General features: G+C 44.2%; 1 protein-coding gene across 1 annotated transcript in view; it reads left to right on the plus strand.

Moving 5' to 3' along the window:
• The window catches only part of LOC121576538 (prolyl 3-hydroxylase 2), a 120,943-nt gene that overhangs the window by 62,463 nt on the left and 32,402 nt on the right, over positions 1–26,078 (plus strand). The window contains exons 2-3 of the mRNA XM_041889763.2: positions 23,166–23,318; positions 24,645–24,834. Of these exons, the coding sequence (XP_041745697.1) occupies positions 23,166–23,318; positions 24,645–24,834 (343 nt within the window). The remainder of the gene's footprint in view (positions 1–23,165; positions 23,319–24,644; positions 24,835–26,078) is intronic.

Here is a 26,078-nt window from a genome sequence, read left to right on the forward strand (position 1 = left end):
CCCCTTAGGCACAAACACACACACACCGACAGACACCCACCTGCCAGGTTACTCTGTTAACTAACCCCACGCTGCGTTGTGAGACAATGGTCTTATCAGGACCTCTGGTGAATGGACTCTGCATGGGAGCAACAGCATGAGGCCCAGCCAACCTCTAAATTTCACACACTCTCTGTCAATTCAATTCAATTCAATTTCAATTCAATTTAAGGGCTTTATTGGCATGGGAAACGTATGTTAACACTGCCAAAGCAAGTGAAGTAAATAGTAAACAAAAGTGAAATAAACAATAAATATTAACAGTGAACATTACACTCAGAAGTTCCAAAAGAATAAAGACATTTCAAATGTCATATTATACAGTGGGGAAAAAAAGTATTTAGTCAGCCACCAATTGTGCAAGTTCTCCCACTTAAAAATATGAGAGAGGCCTGTAATTTTCATCATAGGTACACGTCAACTATGACAGACAAATTGAGAAAAAAATAATCCAGAAAGTCACATTGTAGGATTTTTTATGAATTTATTTGCAAATTATGGTGGAAAATAAGTATTTGGTCACCTACAAACAAGCAAGATTTCTGGCTCTCACAGACCTGTAACTTCTTCTTTAAGAGGCTCCTCTGTCCTCCACTCGTTACCTGTATTAATGGCACCTGTTTGAACTTGTTATCAGTATAAAAGACACCTGTCCACAACCTCAAACAGTCACACTCCAAACTCCACTATGGCCAAGACCAAAGAGCTGTCAAAGGACACCAGAAACAAAATTGTAGACCTGCACCAGGCTGGGAAGACTGAATCTGCAATAGGTAAGCAGCTTGGTTTGAAGAAATCAACTTTGGGAGCAATTATTAGGAAATGTAAGACATACAAGACCACTGATAATCTCCCTCGATCTGGGGCTCCACGCAAGATCTCACCCCGTGGGGTCAAAATGATCACAAGAACGGTGAGCAAAAATCCCAGAACCACACGGGGGGACCTAGTGAATGACCTGCAGAGAGCTGGGACCAAAGTAACAAAGCCTACCATCAGTAACACACTACGCCGCCAGGGACTCAAATCCTGCAGTGCCAGACGTGTCCCCCTGCTTAAGCCAGTACATGTCCAGGCCCGTCTGAAGTTTGCTAGAGTGCATTTGGATGATCCAGAAGAGGATTGGGAGAATGTCATATGGTCAGATGAAACCAAAATAGAACTTTTTGGTAAAAACTCAACTCGTCGTGTTTGGAGGACAAAGAATGCTGAGTTGCATCCAAAGAACACCATACCTACTGTGAAGCATGGGGGTGGAAACATCATGCTTTGGGGCTGTTTTATTGCAAAGGGACCAGGACGACTGATCCGTGTAAAGGAAAGAATAAATGGGGCCATGTATCGTGAGATTTTGAGTGAAAACCTCCTTCCATCAGCAAGGGCATTGAAGATGAAACGTGGCTGGGTCTTTCAGCATGACAATGACCCCAAACACACCGCCCGGGCAACGAAGGAGTGGCTTCGTAAGAAGCATTTCAAGGTCCTGGAGTGGCCTAGCCAGTCTCCAGATCTCAACCCCATAGAAAATCTTTGGAGGGAGTTGAAAGTCTGTGTTGCCCAGCTACAGCCCCAAAACATCACTGCTCTAGAGGAGATCTGCATGGAGGAATGGGCCAAAATACCAGCAACAGTGTGTGAAAACCTTGTGAAGACTTACAGAAAACGTTTGACCTGTGTCATTGCCAACAAAGGGTATATAACAAAGTATTGAGAAACTTTTGTTATTGACCAAATACTTATTTTCCACCATCATTTGCAAATAAATTCATTAAAAATCCTACAATGTGATTTTCTGGAAAAAGAATTCTAATTTTGTCTGTCATAGTTGACGTGTACCTATGATGAAAATTACAGGCCTCTCTCATCTTTTTAAGTGGGAGAACTTGCACAATTGGTGGCTGACTAAATACTTTTTTTCCCCACTGTATATATAAGTCCCTCCCTCTTCTTCTTCTTCTGAAGAAGAAGTCCCTCCCTCTTACAGGAGTCTAACAGTTATCTCAGAGCAGCTTAGCTCTAGCTAACACTGATTACATGAAGATAGCTAGGTAATAGGAAGTTAGCTAGCTGATGACATTGAATTCACTTAGCTAAACTGTGCGTAAAGTTAGCTAGCTTGCCTGCTCAGTTGAGTTTCAATTTCAATAAATATAAATCACAGTCAGTCACACCTGATAACTTGAAAACTAGCATAGGCAACAACTACCCGGATGGAAAACAATGGCGCACCTAACACACAACACCCCTTCTACTGGCGTGTGGGGGAGGGTTCTTGAAATGGAACATCCAATCAAAATCTTGCCGGCGACCATTCAAACCGTTTTTGCAATACAAAATTATCCAGACCCCCAATGGAGTTGTGACAACAACGTGATTTTGGAGATATGGCAACGCTAAGCTATCACAAACCTGACATTTTTTAAGAGACCATGTACAATTTTCAATGTAATGCATCTCAATAGGAAAATAGTGCTTTTACACAATGTAGAAACCTATTCCACAAATGACTGGAATTTAAATGACAGTAGTGCACAACATGTGCTTCAAAAGTTGCTAGAATTCATAAAGGTCCAATATAGGCTGTATCTCAATAAATAAATAAAAATGTATTTTCTGGTGCTCCTAATTTCATGTGGTGCACCTAACTTTTTTAAGTGATATTTTTTCATTTTAGAGCCCTGCTTAGGGCTAACTTTCTTGGAAGGCATGTCTACATTTCACTGTTGAGTGTTCCATCACATACCACTGCGGAATGTGGTAGTTTTTTATCATTGTGTTTTTGTATCTTTCTTTGTGTGTTTCCTATGCTCCTGACTTCATTGTCTAAGTTCTTGGTCTTGTCATGCAGGGCTCCCTTGAAAAAAAGACATTGGTCTCAATGGGACTCCACCCTGCCTAAATTAAGGTAAAAAGATATACGTGTGTGCGTATATATACATATATATATACTACCGTCCAAAAGTTTGGGGTCACTTAGAATTTTTTGTCCATTAAATAACATCAAATTGATCAGAAATACAGTGTAGACATAGGTAATGTTGTAAATGGATATTGTAGCTGGAAACTGATGATTTTTAATGGAATATCTACATAGGCGTACAGAGGCCCATTATCAGCAACCATCAGTCCTGTGTTCCAATGGCACGTTGTGTTTGCTAATCCAAGTTTATCATTTTAAAAGGCTAAATGATCATTAGAAAACCATTTTGCAATTATGTTAGCACAGCTGAAAACTGTTGTGCTGATTAAACAAGCAATAAAACTGGCCTTCTTGAGACTAGTTGAGTATCTGGAGCATCAACAATTGTGGGTTCGATTACAGGCTCAAAATGGCCAGAAACAAAGAACTTTCTTCTGAAACTCGTCAGTCTATTCTTGTTCTGAGAAATGAAGACTATTCCAGGCGAGAAATTGCCAAGAAACTGAAGATCTCGTACAACGCTGTGCACTACTCCCTTCACAGAACAGCGGAAACTGGCTCTAACCAGAATAGAAAGAGGAGTGGGAGGCCCCGGTGCACAACTGAGCAAGAGGACAAATACATTAGAGTGTCTAGTTTGAGAAACAGGCGCCTAACAGGTCCTCAATTGGCAGCTTCATTAAATAGTACCCGCAAAACACCAGTCTCAATGTCAACAGTGAAGAGGCGACTATTTAATGAAGCTGCCTACTCATTCAAGGGTTTTTCTTTATTTTTACTATTTTCTACATTGTAGAATAATAGTGAAGACATCAAAACTATGAAATAACACATATGGAATCATGTGGTAACCAAAAAAGTGTTAAACAAATCCAAATATATTTTATATTTGAGATTCTTCAAATAGCCACCCTTTGCCTTGATGACAGCTTTGCACACTCTTAGCGTTCTCTCAACAAGCTTCACCTGGAATGCTTTTCCAACAGTCTCAAAGGAGTTCCCACATATGCTGAGCACTTGTTGGCTGCTTTTCCTTCATTCTGCCGCCTGACTCATCCCAAACCATCTCAATTGGGTTGAGGTTGGGGGATTGTGGAGGCCAGGTCATCTGATGCAGCACTCCATCACTCTCCTTCTTGGTCAAATAGCCCTTACACAGCCTGGAGGTGTGTTGGGTCATTGTCCTGTTGAAAAACAAATGATAGTCCCACTAAGCCCAAACCAGATAGGATGGCATATCGCTGCAGAATGCTGTGGTAAACATGCTGGTTAAGTGTGCCTTGAATTCTAAATAAATCACAGACAGTGTCACCAGCAAAGCACCATAACACCTCCTCCTCCATGCTTTACGGTGGGAACTACACATGCAGAGATAATCCGTTCACCAACACCACGTCTCACAAAGACATGGCAGTTGGAACCAAAAATCTCCAATTTGAACTCCAGACGAAAGGACAAATTTCCACCAGTCTAATGTCCATTGCTCATGTTTCTTGGCCCAGGCAGATTTCTTCTTCTTATTGGTGTCCTTTAGTAGTGGTTTCTTTGCAGCAATTTGTCCATGAAGGCCTGGTTCACACAGTCCCCTCTAAACAGTTGATGTTGAGATGTGTCTGTGACTTGAACTCTGTGAAGCATTTATTTGGGCTGCAATTTCTGAGGCTGGTAACTCTAATGAACTTAGTTAAATTATTCCATATGTGTTATTTAATAGTTTTGATGTCTTCACTATTATTCTACAATGTAGAAAATAGGTAAAATAAAGAAAAACCCTGGAATGAGTATGTGTGTCCAAACTTTTGACTGGTACTGTATATACAGTTGAAGTCGGAAGTTTACATACACCTTAGCCAAATACATTTAAACTCAGTTTTTCACAATTCCTGACATTTAATCCTAGTACAAATTCCCTGTCTTAGGTCAGTTAGGATCACCACTTTATTTTAAGAATGTGAAATGTCAGAATAATAGTAGAGAGAATGATTTATTTTAGCTTTTATTTCTTTCATCACATTCCCAGTTTGTCAGAAGTTTACATACACTCAATTAGTATTCGGTAGCATTGCCTTTAAATTGTTTAACTTTGGTCAAACGTTTCGGGTAGCCTTCCACAAGCTTCCCACAATAAGTTGGGTGAATTTTGGCCCATTCCTCCTGACAGAGCTGGTGTAACTGAGTCAGGTTTGTAGGCCTCCTTGCTCACACACACTTTTTCAGTTTTGCCAACACATTTTCTATAGGATTGAGGTCAGGGCTTTGTGATGGCCACTCCAATACCTTGACTTTGTTGCCCTTTGGAAGTATGCTTGGGGTCATTGTCCATGTGGAAGACCCATTTGCGACCAAGCTTGAACTTCCTGACTGATGTCTTGATGTTGCTTCAATATATCCATTTAATTTCCTTCCTCATGATGCCATCTATTTTGTGAAGTGCACAAGTTCCTCCTGCAGCAAAGCACCCCCAAAGCATGATGCTGCCACTTCCAGGCTTCACGGTTGGGAGGGTGTTCTTCGGCTTGCAAGCGACTACCTTTTTCCTCCAAACATAACGATGGTCATTATGGGTAAACAGTTCTTTTTTTGTTTCATCAGACCAGAGGACATTTCTCCAAATAGTACGATCTTTGTCCCCATGTGCAGTTGCAAACCATAGTCTGGCTTTTTTATTGTGGTTTTGGAGCAGTGGCTTCTTCCTTGCTGAGCGGCCTTTCAGGTTATGTTGATATAGGACTCGTTTTACTGTGGATATAGATACTTTTGTACCTGTTTCCTCCAGCATCTTCACAAGGTCCTTTGCTGTTGTTCTGGGATTGATTTGCACTTTTCGCACCAAAGTATGTTCATCTCTAGGAGACAGAAAGCGTCTCCTTCCTGAGCGGTATGACGGCTGTGTGGTCCCATGGTGTTTATACTTGCATACTGAGTTTGAAGGTAGGCCTTGAAATACATCCACAGGTACACCTCCAATTGACTCAAATGATGTCAATTAGCCTATCAGAAGCTTCTAATGCCATGACATCGTTTTCTGGAATTTTCCAAGCTGTTTAAAGGCACAGTCAACTTAGTGTATGTAAACTTCTGACCCACTGGAATTGTGACACAGTGAATTATAAGTGAAATAATCTGTCAGTAAACCATTGTTGGAAAAATTACTTGCACAAAGTAGATGTCCTAACCGACTTACCAAAACTACACTGTGTGCACAATTATCAGGCAAGTTGTATGTTTGAGGATTCATTTTATTATTGAACAACTACAGTGCTCTCGGTCAATCCAAAATGTTAATAAACCTCAAACTTGAATATCTAAGAAAGTAAAAGTGAGGTTTTGGCTTTCTTTGGAGAATATCTATGTGTGGAAATTATTGGGCAACTATTAGTGTGCAGAATTATTATGCAACTAAATGAAAAACGTTTACTTTACTGGCTAGCCACGTAGTGGAGTACTTCGATGCATGCGATGGAGCATTGTCCTGCATAAAAATCATGGTCTTCTTGAAAGATGCAGACTTTTTCCTGTACCACTGTTTGAAGAAGGTGTCTTCTAAAAACTGGCAGTAGGTTTGGGAGTTGAGTTTGAGTCCATCTTCAACCTGAAAAGATCCAACTAGCTCATCTTTAATAATACCAGCCCATACCAGTACCCCACCTCCACCTTGCTGGCGTCTGAGTCGAAGTGGAGCTCCGTGCCCGTTCCTGATCCAGCCACGGGCCCATCCATCTGGTCCGTCAAGAGTCACTCTCATCTTGTGTAGCTCAGTTGGTAAAGCATGGCGTTTGCAACGCCAGGGTTGTGGGTTCGTTTCCCACGGGGGGCCAGTATAATTTATTTTTTTATGTATGCACTCACTCTGGATAAGAGCGTCTGCTAAATAACTAAAATGTTAAAATCTCATCAGTCCATAAAACCTTATTTCTTGGCCCAGTGTTGACGTTTCAACTTATGTGTCTTGTTCAGTGGTGGTCGGGTTTCAGCCTTCCTTACCTTGGCCATGTCTCTGAGCACTGAACACCTTGTACTTCTGGGCACTACAGGTAGGTTGCAGTTCTGGAATATGACAGCACTGGAGGATAATGGGTTCCTGATAGCTTCACATTTGATTCTTCTCAAATCTTTGGCAGTTCATTTGCATATTTTTTCCTCAACATGGTTCTTGCGACCCTGTTGACTATTTGCAACAAAACGTTTGATGGTTCTGTGATCAAGCCCGAATATCTTAACAATTTCAAGAGCGCTACATCCCTCTGAAAGACTGTTTACAATTTTTGACTTTTCAGAGTCAGTTAAATCTCTTTTTTGGGCCATTTTGCCTGAGGAAAAGAAGCTGCCTAATAATTATACACACCTTGATATAGGGTTTTATATATATATATATATAGGGATATTATACACACCCTCCCTCATTACACAAATACACATCACCTGATATGCTTAAATCTAAAAATCATTCCAGTTTATACAGCTTGAAGTTCGGAAATATGCATAATAATGATGATATGGTCAAAATACTGATTTGCCTAATAGTTGTGCACACAGTGTATAGTTTGTTAACAAGACATTTGTGGAGTGGTTATTTATATATATATATATACATTTATACTGTTTATATACTGAGTGTACAAAATATCAGGAACACCTTCCTAATATCGAGTTGCACTCCATTTTGCCCTCAGAACAGCCTCAATTCGTTGGGTCATGGACTCGAAAAGCATTCCACAGGGATGCTGGCCCATGCTGAGTCCAATACTTCCCACAGTTGTGTCAAGTTGGCTGGATGTCCTTTGGGTGGTGGACCATTCTTGATACACACAGCAAACTATTGAGCATGAAAAACCCATCAGCAGTTCCTGGCAACTACTACCATACCCTGCTCAAAGGCACTTAAATCATAGCTTTCACCTGATCAGTCTGTCATGGAAAGAGCAGGTGTTCTTAATGTTTTGTACACTCAGTGTATACACACACAGCCTTTATTGGGCCTTTATGAATTCTAGCTACTTTTGAAGCACGTGTTGTTCCATAGAAACAAATATGTTACACTGTAAAGACATTAGTTTATTATAAAAGCTAAACTGTTGAAATTACAAAGTCATTTGTCGAATAGGTTTCTACATGCTTTAAAAAATATTAACCTAATAGCAGGAACAGCCACATCTAGTGGTCAGAACCTGTTAATATTAGGATGTAGGGTGGAACATAAACCCAACAACTTCAATAACTAATTTCTCTGAACAGTGGAAAAAAACATCATCAAATTGACTGAGAATACGTTACATAATACAGAGAACTGATGCTATATACTCATTGTTGGGGTGGGATTGGTGTGAGGTGTGTAACTCATTGTTAGAAAAAGATTTGTACTATATTTATTGAATATTATATGAATCCTATACATTAGAATGGCCAATTTGGGAGCAATCATTTAGCTTATTTTCTCAGAGATCAAATTATATTTCAACAAAATAATGTTACAGGAATGTGAATCGTATCTGTTTCTAACAACAGAAACGATTTCGGAACAATCTGAGATAGTGGATGTCGAAATCCTCTTTCCTGTGCTTTTTGAGGTGGAACGACCCATCAGAGAATGGATGTTGAGTTTTGGAATAGGAGCTGTGCCTGTGGGGGACTTCTCAGAATGCAAGGTAATGGTTGTGACTTGTGACACTCAATATTGGGCTGCTTTAAAGAGTCTGTTTGAGGATGTTGATGGGATGGTGAAACACAGCAGTCCAAAGCAAAGGTCAACATTCTTGTGTGACATGTCAATGGTAATATCCTTAAGTGGAGATCCACTTACAGCTAAAGGTTAGGGAGCTAGTAGAAAAGTTACGGAAAACTGTGTGTTAAATGCAAACAATGTATGTTTTGTGTACTGTGACTGGTGGTCTTGAAGATCTGCTGAATCTGTCTGAATGTGTTTCCTTTTAGTAAAGCTTGATATTGCAGGCTATGTATACCACCTTCCTTTAAAGAACCTCTCATAACTACATGAGCAGATTGATTTCAACATGGACAAATACATTTTATATTTCTCTGGGGAGGGGTTGGGAGGGATAGCGTGAATGCTGGATGAATGCCGGCATTGTCTGTGCACACACACATACCATAGCCTCCTTTGTGTGTGAACAAAGTGCTGGCCTGCTTTCGATTGGACACTCTAACACCGCATTGAAATCCCACGCTCACTGCAGAGAATGACCCCTGACCTCTGTCTCAGAGGGGTCTGTCTATAAATGTTACCGTGAAATATGACATACCTCGTGAATGTCATCCTCAGGTGGGAACCCCCCTTCAGAGTGATTCTGTGGGAGAGAATTAAACTTTAGAAGCCGTGTTATCTCATGTTATCTCCGCGGTGGCGTTAGTCAGTTGTATGGGAATAATGGGACCAAGAAGCCATTTTGGTGATGAGGGTAAACAAATGGTGGCCATTGGGGGGGGGCGGGGCGGGGCTGCTGCCCCAGCCACTGCTTTGACCATCTGAGGAATGCCATATAGTGGGGGTCTGAAAGCTGAGCTATGTATAGCCCACACACACATAGACTTACCCACGCACAGACACACACACGTTCAGCCCTACAGAGTGACAGCGACAAAACCCATCTATTGGCTACATTTTCTGCCGCTGATATCTCATTGGAAATGTTTTCAGTTTTCCACAGAAAAGCCTCGTTTATGCCGGTGAAAAGCACAGATGTTTGAAATTGTGGGCAAGAGCTGTTTAAAAATGACACTGGGCTACCAGGCCTGTTTTTAGAAGCTCCTGGGAGAAAGGACAGAATGTTACTGTGCACAGGGAGTGAGAGAGGTGAGGGAAGGCGGGAACGTGAGAGAAGTTTAAAGCCCTGTTTTCCACCCTGTCTGAAAGTCTCACGCCTCACACACAACCTCTGTTTTCAGCGTGCCACACAATGCAGGCCTTGTGTGTGTCAGCGGGGTGCAGGAAAAGGGGGTAGACTGCGGGGAGCGGGTGATTGTTGACTGAGGATACAGTAGCCAGTGTTGCTTCAGGATAGGTGAGGAGAAACAGGTTAGTCTTTCAATGTCAGTGATTTGATAACAACTCCCATGGGGGTAGAGACATGAGTCACTCAGGAGTCATAGGAAGTGGTCTGTCCTGTCCAATCACTGTCCTCCTGAGAAAAGTGATGTTACCCACAGGACCAGTTTCGGTTACAGAGCACTGCTGTTAGAAACCATAATAAACATCTCAATTTTCGATCTGGCCAAACTCAGATTTCCACCAGGAGACTGGCATCTGAGATTAATCATAATGGGCACGAATTATGTTTTATTTGCTAATACGTTCTCTACGACGGCCCGCTGCTTCCCACTCTGGCTCCTCTCTTTGTTCCGACCGCTGTGACGGAGCCTCAGTTTTCTCTAATCAAAACCAGCTGGCCCCATCCAGACCACACAGCCAGTGAACCTCTACTGTGTAAAGTGGCAAGATTATTCCACCACTGTTTTCTTTTCTTTTCAACAAACATATCTTGACAGGGCCTTTAAAGAGGGTAGGGAGGGATGAGGGAGGGGGATGAAGGAGAGGGATGAGGGAGAGGGATGAGAGGAGGGGATGAAGGAGAGGGATGAAGGAGAGGGATGAAGGAGGGGGATGAAGGAGGAGGATGAAGGAGGAGGTTGAAGGAGAGGGAGGGGCGGTTGGCTACTTTTCCAGCCGCTGCAGCTTCTTGTGCCGTCTCGTCAAGCGGTCTTGTCTTAGTGAAAGAGGCTGTGTGATGTCTCCCTTCTCTTCAAGCGGTCTTGTCTTAGTGAAAGAGGCTGTGTGCGCGGCCCATCAGGCTTTGAAGGCTTTCCTTAGACATTACCTTATTGGATGACCACACGTTGGGCCCAGGGTGGGGCGAAGACAGCCAGAATGGGGCCAGGGTGGGGCGAGGACAGCCAGAATGAAGCCAGCGTGGGGCGAGGGCAGCCACAATGGGGCCAGTGTGCGGAGCTGTCAACAGGGAAGGGACAGGGTGAGGGAGAGAAGGATGGGGTGAGTGTAGGAGGGTTGAGGTGGGGCCGAAAGCTCACAAGGAAGGCCCGAAAGTGCACATATGACATCACATAGGAAAGTTCCCCTATCACACCCCATGTTCTTCCTAGTACAGACGCATTTTCATTGAGACCTGCTTAATGTGTTATATACACTAACCGTGTTGCAATCTATGTAATGGGCACTGCGGGTGGCTGGCTGACGTTGATGTGAGTTATAGTGGAGAACCTGAGTGTTAAAGTGTTTTGTGCTTTAGTGGCGGAGGAAAAACAAGCCCATGTCTGGTTAGTTTAACCTCTCAGCAGAGGTGATCAAGCACCATATTCAGACTCAATGTACAGTAGCCTACTGACATTCTACGGTCCTTGTGTAGGTAGCGTGAAACTGCTTTAATTAATTAGCTTAATGAACAGACAATGAAAATCACTGTTTTGAAAGGTTTATTTGGAGTAACGTCACAAGAAGCAGTCTTTAGTCCTGTGGAGGGAGAGAGGGAGAGAGGAGAGAGAGAGAGAGAGAGAGAGAGAGAGAGAGAGAGAGAGAGAGGGAGAGGGAGAGAGAGGGAGAGGGAGAGAGAGAGAGAGGGAGAGGGAGAGAGAGAGAGAGAGAGAGAGAGAGAGAGAGAGAGAGAGAGAGAGAGACCCTTTTTCTTGGACTTTTCGCCATATGCTTTTATCAAGGTGCCAAGCTGTGATGACTTGTGTGGTAGCTTCTTAAATGACACGTCTGTTTTCCCAAGCGTTCAGGCAGAATCCATAAGAGCCAGTAGGTTTACAGTTGAAACTACGAGCACTGTTTGCGATGTATGAATAGGCTGCATCACATTTATCCCTGTCGTTACGCTTGTAGACACATAAGTGTGTGGTCCCCTGTAGCTCAGTTGGTAGAGCATGGCGCTTGTAACGCCAGGGTTGTGGGTTCGTTTCCCACGGGGGGCCAGTATGAAAATGTATGCACTCACTAACTGTAAGTGGCTCTGGATAAGAGCGTCTGCTAAATGACTAAAATGTAAATAAGGATCTGCTTACAGTTTGGGACAAGAACCGCAAAAAGCCAAACTACTACAGCTGCTACTAATACCTTAATTCATAATAATAATTAAATGTGCCATTATCAGTTCCGTTCTCTTCAAATGGGTTGATTTGGCTTGTCTGTCCTTCACTGTTGAGTCTTTCTTCACGACTGTTATTGTCAGTGAGTAAAACAGATGTGAAGTACGTTATTGATATGCTCTGGAATGTTCCAGTAGCGTTTACTGAGCCTCGCAAAATAAAAATCGCAGTTGAAAGATGAATCCACTAATGTAAAACACTCCCAATGTTGTGTCTAAGCAGCTAAGAAGTTTAGCTTATGTCTGGTCTATACACGCATAGCAACTCGACCTTAACATTGATCAGACTACCATACTGTAGATATTCTGTTGATTTGCCTCCCTGTTTGGATAAGCAAACCCAATCCAAATTTGACTCAACCTCATAAATATTGGGTTAGCAACACTAAACTGTCTGTTGGTCTGACCTCGTATGTAACATGACTAAAATGTCTTTAGACCAGTAAATATTATAACACATTATCAAATAAATGTAGTCTAGATTAGTACAATATCTTATCTTCTTGTATTGCCAGCGTTACATAGTGACTTAAGAGATGACTGGAATGTACTGTATGTGAAGAGCAATAGGTGATGTCAGGGAATGTTGTCTGACGGCGTGACGAGTGAAAGCATGTACAGCATGGTCGGCGCCGGTCAGTTTCATATTCAAATATGCTCCACATACATCTTTATTAAAATCCTCTGTATGTCAGGCTTCAATATACACCACCTGGTTTGTGACTTGACTTGAGAAACGATGTCTTCTTTCTAGACCAGTGGTGTCAAACTCATTTTGCCCGGGGGCCACATTCTGCGTACAACCAGGTCCGGAGGGCTGCACTGAAAATGGGTTATACAGTGGGGAGAACAAGTATTTGATACACTGCCGATTTTGCAGGTTTTCCTACTTACAAAGCATGTAGAGGTCTGTAATTCTTATCATAGGTACACTTCAACTGTGAGAGACAGCATCTAAAACAAAAATCCAGAAAATCACATTGTATGATTTTTAAGTAATTAATTTGCATTTTATTGCATGACATAAGTATTTGATACATCAGAAAAGCAGAACTTAATATTTGGTACAGAAACCTTTGTTTGCAATTACAGAGATCATACGTTTCCTGTAGGTCTTGACCAGGTTTGCACACACTGCAGCAGGGATTTTGGCCCACTCCTCCATACAGACCTTCTCCAGATCCTTCAGGTTTCGGGGCTGTCGCTGGGCAATACAGACTTTCAGCTCCCTCCAAAGATTTTTCTATTGGGTTCAGGTCTGGAGACTGGCTATGCCACTCCAGGACCTTGAGATGCTTCTTACGGAGCCACTCCTTAGTTGCCCTGGCTGTGTGTTTTGGGTCGTTGTCATGCTGGACGACCCAGCCACGACCCATCTTCAATGCTCTTACTGAGGGAAGGAGGTTGTTGGCCAAGATCTTGCGATACATGGCCCCATCCATCCTCCCCTCAATACGGTGCAGTCATCCTATCCCCTTTGCAGAAAAGCATCCCCAATGAATGATGTTTCCACCTCTATGCTTCATGGTTGGGATGGTGTTCTTGGGGTTGTACTCATCCTTCTTCTTCCTCCAAACACGGCGAGTGGAGTTTAGACCAAAAAGCTATATTTTTGTCTCATCAGACCACATGACCTTCTCCCATTCCTCCTCTGGATCATCCAGATGGTCATTGGCAAACTTCAGACGGGCCTGGACATGCGCTGGCTTGAGCAGGGGGACCTTGCGTGCACTGCAGGATTTTAATCCATGACGGCGTAGTGTGTTACTAATGGTTTTCTTTGAGACTGTGGTCCCAGCTCTCTTCAGGTCATTGACCAGGTCCTGCCGTGTAGTTCTGGGCTGATCCCTCACCTTCCTGATGATCATTGATGCCCCACGAGGTGAGATCTTGCATGGAGCCCCAGACCGAGGGTGATTGACCGTCATCTTGAACTTCTTCCATTTTCTAATAATTGCGCCAACAGTTGTTGCCTTCTCACCAAGCTGCTTGCCTATTGTCCTGTAGCCCATCCCAGCTTTGTGCAGGTCTACAATTTTATCCCTGATGTCCTTACACAGCTCTCTGGTCTTGGCCATTGTGGAGAGGTTGGAGTCTGTTTGATTGAGTGTGTGGACAGGTGTCTTTTATACAGGTAACGAGTTCAAACAGCTGCAGTTAATACAGGTAATGAGTGGAGAACAGGAGGGCTTCTTAAATAAAAACTAACAGGTCTGTGAGAGCCGGAATTCTTCCTGGTTGGTAGGTGATCAAATACTTATGTCATGCAATAAAATGGCAATTCATTACTTAAATCATACAATGTGATTTTCTGGATTTTTGTTTTAGATTCCGTCTCTCACAGTTGAAGTGTACCTATGATAAAAATTACAGACCTCTACATGCTTTGTAAGTAGGAAAACCTGGAAAATCGGCAGTGTATCAAATACTTGTTCTCCCCACTGTATTTCCCTGCCGTCAGAAAATGCATAGAAATAGTCCTCTATCCATCGATTTTGGAATTTACGATGCTCCCTGACTGTCTAGCTTGCCTTTCGGTGATTATTAACGAGCTGGACACAGTCAAGAAACGAAGAATGTAGGTCCATTATCATTTCTACACAGTTTCGAATTGGTTTTAGTCATTTATTGAGTTTGATTCATGCAGTCTCCTCTGAACAGTTGATGTTGAGATGTGTCTGTTACTTGAACTCTGTGAAGCATTTATTTGGGCTGCAATTTCTGAGGCAGGTAACTCTAATGAACTTATCCTCTGCAGCAGAGGTAACTCTGGGTCTTCCTTTCCTGTGGCGGTCCTCATGAGAGCCAGTTTCATCATAGCGCTTGATGGTTTTTGCGACTGCAAGTTCTTGAAATGTTCCGTATTGACTGACCTTCATGTCTTAAAGTAATGATGGACTGTTGTTTCTCTTTGCTTATTTGAGCTGTTCTTGCCATAATATGGACTTGGTATTTTACCAAATATGGCTATCTTCTATATACCACACCAGTTTTGATTTGTTTAATACTTTTTTGGTTACTACATGATTCAATATGTGATATTTCATAGTTTTGATGACTTCACTATTATTCTACAATGTAGAAAATAGTAAAAATAAAGAAAAACCCTTGAATGAGTAGGTGTGTCCAAACTTTTGACTGGTACTGTGTATGTATATGTATATATATATATATATATATATATATATATATATATATATATATACACATACATTGCCTTCGGAAAGTAGTCAGACCCTTTGACTTTTTCCACATTTTGTTACGTTACATCCTTATTCTAAAATGGATTAAATAAAAACAAATCCTCAGCAATCTATACACAATACCCCATAATGACAAAGCAAAAACAGGTTTGTAGAAATTTTAGCAAATGTATTAAAAATAAAAAACAGAAATCAATTATTTACATAAGTATTCAGACCCTTTGCTATGAGACTCGAAATTGAGCTCAGGTGCATCCTGTTTCCATTGATCATCCTTGAGATGTTTCTACAACTTGATTGGAGTCCACCTGTGGTAAATTCAATTGATTGGACATGATTTGGAAAGGAACACACCTGTCTATATAAGGTCCCACAGTTGACAGTGCATATCAGAGCAAAAACCAAGCCATGAGGTCGAAGGAATTGTCCGTAGAGCTCCGGGACAGGATTGTGTCGAGGCACAGATCTGGGGAAGGGTACCAAAAAATGTCTACAGCATTGAAGGTCCCTAAGAACACAGTGGCCTCCATCATCCTTAAATGGAAGAAGTTTGGAACCACCAAGACTTCCTAGAGCTGGCCGCCCGGCCAAACTGAGCAATCTGGGGGAGAAGGGCCTTGGTCAGGGAGGTGACCAAGAACCTGATGGTCACTCTGACAGAGCTCCAAAGTTCCTCTGTGGAGATGGGAGAACCTTCCAGAAGGTCAGCCATCTCTGCAGCACTCAACTAATCAGGCCTTTATGGTAGAGTGGCCAGACGGAAACCACTCCTCAGTAAAAGGCACATGACAGCCAGCTTGGAGCTTGCCAAAAGGCACCTAAAGACACTCAGACCATGAGAAACAAGATTCTCTGGCCTGAATGCCAAGCGTCACGTCTGGAGGAAACGTGGCACCATCCCTACGGGGAAGCATGGTGGTTGGCAGCATCATGCTGTGGGGATGTTTTTCAGCGGCAGGGACTGGGAGACTGGTCAGGGTTGAGGCAAAGATGAACGGAGCAAAGTACAAAGAGATCCTTGATGAAAACCTGCTACAGCGCACTCAGGACCTCAGACTGGGGTGAAGGTTCACCTTCCAACAGGACAACAACCCTAAGCACACAGCCAAGACAACGCAAGAGTGGCTTCGGGACAAGTCTCTGAATGTCCTTGAGTGGCCCAGCCAGAGTCCGGACTTGAACCCGATCAAACATCTCTGGAGAGACCTGAAAATAGCTGTGCAGCGACGCTCCCCATCCAACCTGACAGAGCTTGAGAGGATATACAGAGAAGAATGGGGGAAACTCGCCAAATACAGGTGTGCCAAGCTTGTAGCGTCATACCCAAGAAGATTTGAGGCTATAATCACCTAAATTAGCAAACAGTTCTAAAAACTTGTTTTTTCTTTGCCATTATGGGGTATTGTGGGTAGATTGATGAGCAAAAAAAAGAATTGCATCAATTTTAGAGTAAGGTTGTAACCTAACAAAATGTGGAAAAAGTCAAGGGTTCTGAATACTTTCCGAAGGCACTGTATATACGGATGGTGCTACGCCACTGCTTATAACTGTAAGTTACGTATCTCTTTAAGATATCTACGATGTTCAATAAATTATATCCAGCTCAGGGCTCCAGCTATGCATTTGGTTTGCTAACTTGCTAGCTAAAAAAAGAGCACCTCTTCTGTGCACATTCTGTAATTCCGTATACCCCGGTATGGTACAGAGACGGTATGAAAATCTGGATATCGCCCAACCCTAGCGCTAAACTGGTGGCAGTTGTGAAAAAAGTCAATAGTTGGAAGAGTTGCAAGGTTGAAAATAATGCCATTGTTAATTAGATGCTTTTTTTCATTAATCTGGCTATTTTCTCTTGAACAATATGGTGTATCTACTGGAAACTCATGGACAATATGGACACAGATGTGATAAATGAATACATTTTAGAAAAGTTATTCAAGTATAAATTACCAAAGTTATCATAGATTGCCATAGATTACCTGTTAATTACCAATATTACCAACAATTCTGGTAACTTGAGTAAATTACCAGTCGTTTTGCAACCCTAGCGATAATGGATAGAATATCAACAAAGCAAGTTTCCTCTTAGATACCGTCTCTGGCAGATGTTTAACTTCTACGCTAGTCAGCAGCGCTACTCTACTATTCCCTTAGAGGTCATAAACCATTATTGGCAGATGTTGGAGTACTGTTGTTGTCACACAGACATATCTGCTGCTGGAATGTGTATAATGCTAAGTACCAGGGCTGAGGAGCTCCCTGTACTGTACTTCTCTGAGGGAAACCCTAATCGGTGAACCTTTTTCGCGAAGGTCACACTTCTGTCAGTGGAGGATTAGCAGACTATGCCGTGTGTTTAATAGTAGCGGTGAAGAATGTTTATACATGTAATAGCCAATGGCATATATTTGACACCTCAAGCGCTACATGCACTCAATGATATTAGAGCGTAGTTGGGGTGTTGTTATTCTACAGGTCCCAAGAGAAGGCAGGTTTCAACACATGCAAGCTATCTCTGACATATCTGTGAATTTCCCTTTTTCCTCAATGGAGTTTAATCTCCATGCCAGCTATGGCCATCAAGGTGCAGGTATGTGCATTGTGTGTTCTAGAAAGCAGCTTGCATAAGGACGTTATTACTTTGTGTGCAGGCCAATGGCTGCCAGAATTCCCCAGTTCTTCCCAGTTTGTGTGCAGGCCAATGGCTGCCAGAATTCCCCAGTTCTTCCCAGTTTGTGTGCAGGCCAATGGCTGCCAGATTTCCCCAGTTCTTCCCAGTTTGTGTGCAGGCCAATGGCTGCCAGATTTCCCCAGTTCTTCCCAGTTTGTGTGCAGGCCAATGGCTGCCAGATTTCCCCAGTTCTTCCCAGTTTGTGTGCAGGCCAATGGCTGCCAGAATTCCCCAGTTCTTCCCAGTTTGTGTGCAGGCCAATGGCTGCCAGATTTCCCCAGTTCTTCCCAGTTTGTGGGAAGGCAGTGGTTGCCTGGTTGGTGACTGCTGCTGACTCTTGACGCCCATGCTTGTCTCCCGTCCGTTTGTGACGGAGAGATACATTACGTGCTTGCCGTGACAGCATCTTTGGCCTGGCTACAGCACTATTTACATATTTGTGAAGTGAGTGGCTCCTGGGGAGAGAGACTTGGCCGTTTGACTAGGGCTTCTCACCTATCCCACATCAAGAGGTTTTTACTCAGAGTGAGTAGCAGGGTTTCTAGAGTACTAGCACCTCTGAACAGAGTGCTGGCTGTAAATGGCAAACCGAGTGCAATGCGAAAATGTCAGCAGTCAGACATCCACCAGCAGATGGTCCCTAAAACACGCCTCTCCGAACGAACGACAGATCAACATTCGGTGTGGTGTGTGTGTGTGCGTGGTCCCTAACACAGGTTAGTGTTTAGCTGGGAGGGCAGAGTGAGGGCACTAGTTATTTCCCCCATTACAGGTGCTCCTTTGAAATTCCTGAGGGGAAAAACGTGGGACGTGTACAAGGAGTGCTGGTGTTTAATGGTAGGGTTGTGAGCTTTGAAGCTAAACAGGTGATGTTTGTGTGTATTGATTTTTTTCCTCTTTTGAAATGAAAGGAAAAATCTAAGATGTTGTTGTGTTAAAAGCATTATAAGGAACCGTTGATAACAAGGATTGGGGAGGTCAACTGAAAGCAATTGATCTATTTTGGGGAACCTGCTACTAGAAGACCGTCTGTATCAGAATTATGGTGATTCTGTGGGAACAGTAAGGTTTTCTCATCAATCCCCCTCCACGACTCCCAAATTGTATCTCAGATGTCCCCCTCGCAACCTGGTCACAGGGTCAAACCCTCCCCCCTATTTACTAATAGTCTGTCACCATGGCAACTCAGCACAGCCCGGGAAAGCTCACCAATGCATGAAGGAGAGATTGTGACTGTAGGAGTCATCACTAGAAAAAGAAAACATTTGGCTGATTCTACATCACTATTCAATACGAGTCTCCTTTCTTGATAATGGAAAGAATTTGGATATACCAGCACTACCTGCACCACCAAACACACCATGTTGATACTGTTATTCTATAGTGCCGTTTGGTAGTGTTGTAATCCATCTTTAAACATTTGATCCGCACTGACATCCTCAGGGGATATTTTGACTTATTTCGGGGGTTTGATTTATGTGCACATGTTTTTAATGAAATATCTGAGTGGTTGAATCATGCTTTAATATGTGACAGTTTGAGACTGTACTCCTGGCAGTCTCCTCCAATTCCCTCCAGCCTCCAAGATCTTTTCTCTCTCCATAAACCAGTGACCTCACTGGATGTGTAAGGTCAGCAATGCAGAGTATCGCTGTAAATCTACTGTCACTAGAGAATGAGTCACTCAGCACGTCTCCTCCAGTCCTATCTGTTGCCAATGGAATACCCCTGAGGTCCTCATGTTACAGTTTTCATAGGGAACCTTCACGCTTACTTCACTGTTTTTATTTAATTGCGTAATTTTTTTTAACATCTGTTTTTCTTTGAGGAAATGACTTCACGCAATGTAGATTTAAGCGAATGTTGTAAAAACGTTACTTTTGGAACTTGTACCATCTCTAAGGGATTTCGATGGTGATACAGAATTATGAATAGAGATTTGTGATGGTATGGTGGCCCCCTATGATCAAATCTGGATGGCTCCTCCTCCGCTTTCTCTCTCTAGTCTCTCATGTCTCGGGACAATAGGTCTGGCAGTGCTGAGACGCAGCTGTGTTTGTGCTGCAGTGACGTGCTGGACTTTATCCCCATTCGTCCTCCTGACCCTCTCTGGGGGGTGGAAAGAGGTTGGGGAGAGGAGAGGAGCAGAGGGGTAGGTGGGCCTAAACACTCCCCAGGTGGCTGAATCTCCCCCCTCTCCTGGACGCCCCAGACCCATCCTTGGCTCTAGCTCTCGGACGCAGAGAACTATGGTGGAATTCGCTGTGGTTACCGGAAAAGTGGAGAGGTCAGCATTTGGATGGGACACAAAAATGCCTCCCCCGTCCCACTGGCTGTCCTGCCAATAGGCCCTTAGCATCGGCATGGGCAATAAGAGGGAGAGGTGGACTGTGCAGGAATGCAGTAGACGCCAGTTCGCTCTTTGGCCTTTCAGATGTAACCAAGCATGTCCACCCAGTTTTTCTTTCCCCTGCTCCTCTCAGGCAGAGATAAGAGGCTAACCTTGGTTGTGTTGCAAAAAGAGTGGGAGAAAAAAAGAGGATGATTGTTGATCAGCACAGCCCCCAGATAAGGGTTCAGCCGCCAGCCTTCCTAGTCAGGAGAGAGCCTGGAGCCAGCCTTCCAAGTAGGGAGAGAGCCTGGAGCCAGCCTTCATAGTAGTGAGAGAGCCTGGAGCCAGCCTTACTAGTCAGGAGAGAACCTGGAGCCAGCAACCCTAGTCAGGAGAAAGATTGGTGCCAGCCTTAACTAGTAAGGAGAGAGTCTGTAGCCAGCCTTCCTAGTCAGAAGAGAGCCTGGAGCCAGCCTTCCTAGTAGGGAGAGAGCCTGGAGACAGCCTTCCTAGTAGGGAGAGAGCCTGGAGCCAGCCTTACTAGTCAGGAGAGAGCCTGGAGCCAGACTTGCTAGTAGGGAGAGAGCCTGGAGCCAGCCTTCCTAGTAGGGAGAAAGCATGGAGCCAGCCTTTACTAGAAGGGAGAGAGCCTGGAGCCAGCCTTCCTAGTAGGGCGAGAGCCTGGAGCCAGCTTTCCTAGTAGGGAGAGAGCCTGGTGCTTGCCTTCCAAGTAGGGAGAGAGCCTGGAGAAACCCTTCTTAATAGGGAGAGAGCCTGGAGCCAGCCTTCCTAGTAGGGAGAGAGCCTGGAGACAGCTTTCCTAGTAGGGAGAGAGCCTGGAGACAGCCTTCCTAGTCGGGAGAGAGCCTGGATCCAGCCTTCCTAGTTTGGAGAGAGCCTGGAGATAGCCTTCTTAGCAGGGAGAGAGCCTGGAGCCAGACTAGCTAGTCAGGAGAGAGCCTGGAGCCAGCCTTCCTAGTAGGGAGAGAGCCTGAAGCCAGCTTTCCTAGTAGGGAGAGAGCCTGGAGACAGCCTTCCTAGTCGGGAGAGAGCCTGGAGCCAGCCTTACTAGTATGGAGAGAGCCTGGAGCCAGCAACCCTAGTCAGGAGAGAGCTTGGTGCCAGCCATAACTAGTAAGGAGAGAGTCTGTAGCCAGCCTTCCTAGTCAGGAGAGAGCCTGGAGACAGTCTTCCTAGTCAGGAGAGAGCCTGGATCCAGCCTTCCTAGTTTGGAGAGAGCCTGGAGATAGCCTTCTTAGCAGGGAGAGAGCCTGGAGACAGCCTTCCTAGTAGGTAGAAAGCCTGGAGCCAGCATTTCTAGTAGGGAGAGAGCCTGGAGATAGCCTTCCTAGTAGGGAGAGAGCCTGGAACCAGCCTTCGTAGTCAGGAGAGAGCGTGGAGCCAGCCTTCCTTGTCAGGAGAGAGCCTGGAGCCAGCCTTCCTAGAAGGGAGAGAGCCTGGAGGCAGCCTTACTAGTCAGGAAAAAGCCTGGAGCCAGCCTTCCTAGTCAGGAAGAGCCTGGAGCCAGCCTTCCTAGTCAGGCGAGAGCCTGGAGCCATCCTTCCTAGTAGGGAGAGAGCCTGGAGCTGGTAGTGGAGTTAAAAGCTTGGTCTTTGGTCTCAGACCATTCTTAACTGTAGTGCCTCGGGATGATTACAGGTAATTGGAGTGGCCACTTCCGTAGAAGTGATCAGTACCCTTAGGGCTTGTCTCGTCTCAGTGTACGAGACTGGGAAAGCTTGTCTTGTCTCTGTGAATTAGAATTAGTGTGTCATCTTGGTGTGAGATCAGTGCCATCCTCTGTGTTCCATGTGAAGGGGGTGGTGAACACTGTCATTAATATACACTGTCCTGTACTTACCTCGGCCACACCACAGTACTCCACAGGGCCACGCTGCCACCTCGGCCACACCACAGTAATCCACAGGGCCACGCTGCCACCTCGGCCACACCACAGTAATCCACAGGGCCACGCTGCCACCTCGGCCACACCACAGTACTCCACAGGGCCACGCTGCCACCTCGGCCACACCACAGTAATCCACAGGGCCACGCTGCCACCTCGGCCACACCACAGTAATCCACAGGGCCACGCTGCCACCTCGGCCACACCACAGTAATCCACAGGGCCACGCTGCCACCTCGGCCACACCACAGTAATCCACAGGGCCACGCTGCCACCTCGGCCACACCACAGTAATCCACATGGCCACGCTGCCACCTCGGCCACACCACAGTACTCCACAGGGCCACGCTGCCACCTCGGCCACACCACAGTACTCCACAGGGCCACGCTGCCACCTCGGCCACACCACAGTAATCCACAGTGCCACGCTGCCACCTCGGCCACACCACAGTAATCCACAGTGCCACGCTGCGACCTCGGCCACACCACAGTACTCCACATGGCCATGCTGCCACCTCGGCCACACCACAGTACTCTACAGGGCCACGCTGCTACCTCGGCCACACCACAGTACTCCACAGGGCCACGCTGCCTGGCAAGAGACCATCTGGTGGCTCCTCTTCCTCTTGGTTTGTTTCTCCAGCTGTTGCTCCATGAAATTGACCCAGGGAAAGGATGTTTTTGGCTAAAAGCAGCCTGATGTAGTTGGTGTTCTGTGCTAATGTCTCTCTTCCGCTCTCTCTCTCTCTCTCTCTCTCTCTCTCTCTCTCTCTCTCTCTTTATCTCTCTCTCTCTCTTTATCTCTCTCTCTCTCTCTCTCTCTCTCTCTCTCTCTCTCTTTATCTCTCTCTCTCTCTCTCTCTCTCTCTCTTTATCTCTCTCTCTCTCTCTCTCTCTCTCTCTCTCTCTCTCTCTCTCTCTCTCTCTCTCTCTCTCTCTCTCTCTCTCTCCCTCTCTTCCCCTATCCTCCCTGTATAGTTGAAGCAGTTGGACAAGGCAGCGGCGGCAGCACACACTTATTTCCAGGCTAACCCGGAGAGCGTGGAGATGGATCAGAACCTGGAGCAGTACAAAGTTCTGGAGGGCACCAATCTAGACCACTTTGTGGACAGAGAGGCCCGGCCACATCAGGTGAGAGTGTGGAACAGAAACCTCTGTGTCAGTTTTCCAGACTCAGATTAAACCTAGTCCTGGACGAAGAAGTACTTTCAATTGAGTTTTTCCTTTGAGAATGATTTTGAATCCAGGACTAGACTTAATCTGTGTCCGGGAAACCACCCCTCAGAGTCAATATCAGGACCTGAAAAAAACAACTGTCAATGTTCTTTAGACTGTCAATGATCCATGGAACTTACTGAGGCCCTTTTTGAATATTTAACAAATTCAGGCCTTGTTCCAATACCTTTTAACGGCATCCTTCCATTCTGTCTTCCATGACTTGCTAATCACTAATCTGACATGGTTGGATTGGCAATAGTGTGGTAAGGAACCATGCTTTTACTTATCCAATCACTTATGGGTCAGTAATTACCTAAAGGGAGAAAGGATGCATTTTAATGCGATTGGAACAAGCCCTGAGACAGAAAGAGGCTCCTCAGAGCACCCAGTGTCTGCCTTACCATTGCTTACCAGGCAGGGTGCTCTCTCTCTTAAAACCTCTTGCTGCCAAATAGAATTTGGTATACAGTCTTTGAGTTTAACATTATGGTGTTGCCAGGTCTTCATATTGCATTGAGCGCCACATACATCCTGCCTACAGTACAGTTCACACATGTTCCGAAAATTCAGTGCCGGTTAGCGTTAGCTGAACCAGTGGCTGTTATTAACATCGTTTTTCTGCTTCCCTTCTTAATTTTTCTAAATGCTTCTCTCTTTTCTGCTTCCCTTCTTAATTTTTCTAAATGCTTCTCTCTTTTTCTGTGGCTGCTTTCTTTGTCTAAATGGTTCTTTCTATTTTGAGGATATATTTGTATGTCTTTTGGATGACAGTGGTCACTACAGTTTAATAAGAGGAGACGAGTATAGGCACTGAAGCCTATAAATGGCTGTGATGTGTCAATGCTCTCACACTGTTCTCATTCATTGTAGCACTCGGTGGTGTCTGACTGCCTGTTGGTGGTGTCTGACTACACTACACAGGTTTACTCTTATGTTTTCATCATGTAGCAGGTAGATGCAACTTGTATTCAGCACTCACAGTAACTGTCTAGGCTGCAACTCTGTGTATAGTTCTCATGGTCCCAAGCTCAGCTAAATTCTTCATCCACTTTTTCTCCCCAAACGCTCCTCCTCACTAATCCTCTCTCTATCTCTCCCCCGTTGTCCTCCTCCCATATCCTCTTCTTCCTACCTCTCTCCCCCTCTATCCTATTCTCAACCTTTTCTCTTCCCCTCTCTCTCTCTCTTCCCACCCTCCCTCCCTCTCTCCCATTCCACTCTCCCCTTCTCTCCCCACAGAGGTCCTTCTCAGCAGGGGTGAAGCTGTATGACAGTGCAGACTATGAGGGAGCCATCTCCCTTTTCGAGGAGGCCCTCCAGGAGTACTACAGGGCTGACGTGGAGTGTCGGGCCCTCTGCCAGGGGCCCCAGAGGTTTGAGGAACAGGACCATGTCCTCTACCGCTACAGCCTCTACGAACTGGTCTCAGGTCAGTCACTATCTTGTCCTATGTTATGTCATTGTAGTGTCTATAACACCTCCTTTGTAGTATCTATGTAGTGTCTATAACACCTCCTATGTAGGGTCTAGAACACATCCTATGTAGGGTCTATAACACCTATAAGTAATATCTATGTAGTGTCGTCTATAATACCGCCTGTGTAGGGTCTATAACACCTATGTAGTGTATATAACACATCCTATGTAGTGTCTATAACACTTATATGTAGTGTCTATACCACCTCCTGTGTAGTATATATGTAGTGTCTAACACCTATATGTAGTGTTCATGTAGTGTCTATAACACCTCCTATGTAGTATCTATGTAGTGTCTATAACACCTCCTATGTAGTATATATGTAGTGTCTATAACACCTATGTGTAGTGTTCATGTAGTGTCTATAACACCTCCTATGTAGTATCTATGTAGTGTCTATAACACCTCCTATGTAGTATATATGTAGTGTCTATAACACCTATGTGTAGTGTTCATGTAGTGTCATAACACCTCCTATGTAGTATATATGTAGTGTCTATAACACCAATGTGTAGTGTTCATGTAGTGTCTATAACACCTATATGTAGTGTTCATGTAGTGTCTATAACACCTCCTATGTAGTATCTATGTAGTGTCTATAACACCTCCTATGTAGTATATATGTAGTGTTTATAACACCTATGTGTAGTGTTCATGTAGTGTCTATAACACCTCCTATGTAGTTTATATGTAGTGTGTAACACCTATTTGTAGTGTTCATGAAGTGTCTATAACACCTATATGTAGTATCTATGTAGTGTCTTATACACCTATGTTACTCATAGTGTCTCACGTCTTGTTTTATATAGTTTTCTTTTTACAGATTTTTTTTACTGAAATAAAAGTTTGCGTTTGTTGGCTCTGAAATAATTCAACTATTGTTGTACTCTGATGCTAGGTGACTCACTGATTGATTGCTTGGTACATTTTGACACAGTGCAGTTTGTTGACATGAATAGACATGCATGAATATGTAGTATGTGGTGTATGGATGTGAGCTGCTTGTTCTGTGTGCTGAGTGTGGCTCTACAGTGCCAGACCAGAACAGAACACCTTAGTTCAGGGGTGGCATTTGGTCTTTACCGAGGTCCAGCGGGGCGCACTTAAAATTGGTTATATTGCCTTGCCGTCAAAATTTGCCATTTTTGATACCCCTGACTGTCTAGCTTTCATTTTAAAGAGTCAATAGTCTATAC

Source organism: Coregonus clupeaformis, chromosome 11, assembly GCF_020615455.1.
Source record: "Coregonus clupeaformis isolate EN_2021a chromosome 11, ASM2061545v1, whole genome shotgun sequence".
NCBI lineage: Eukaryota > Metazoa > Chordata > Actinopteri > Salmoniformes > Salmonidae > Coregonus > Coregonus clupeaformis.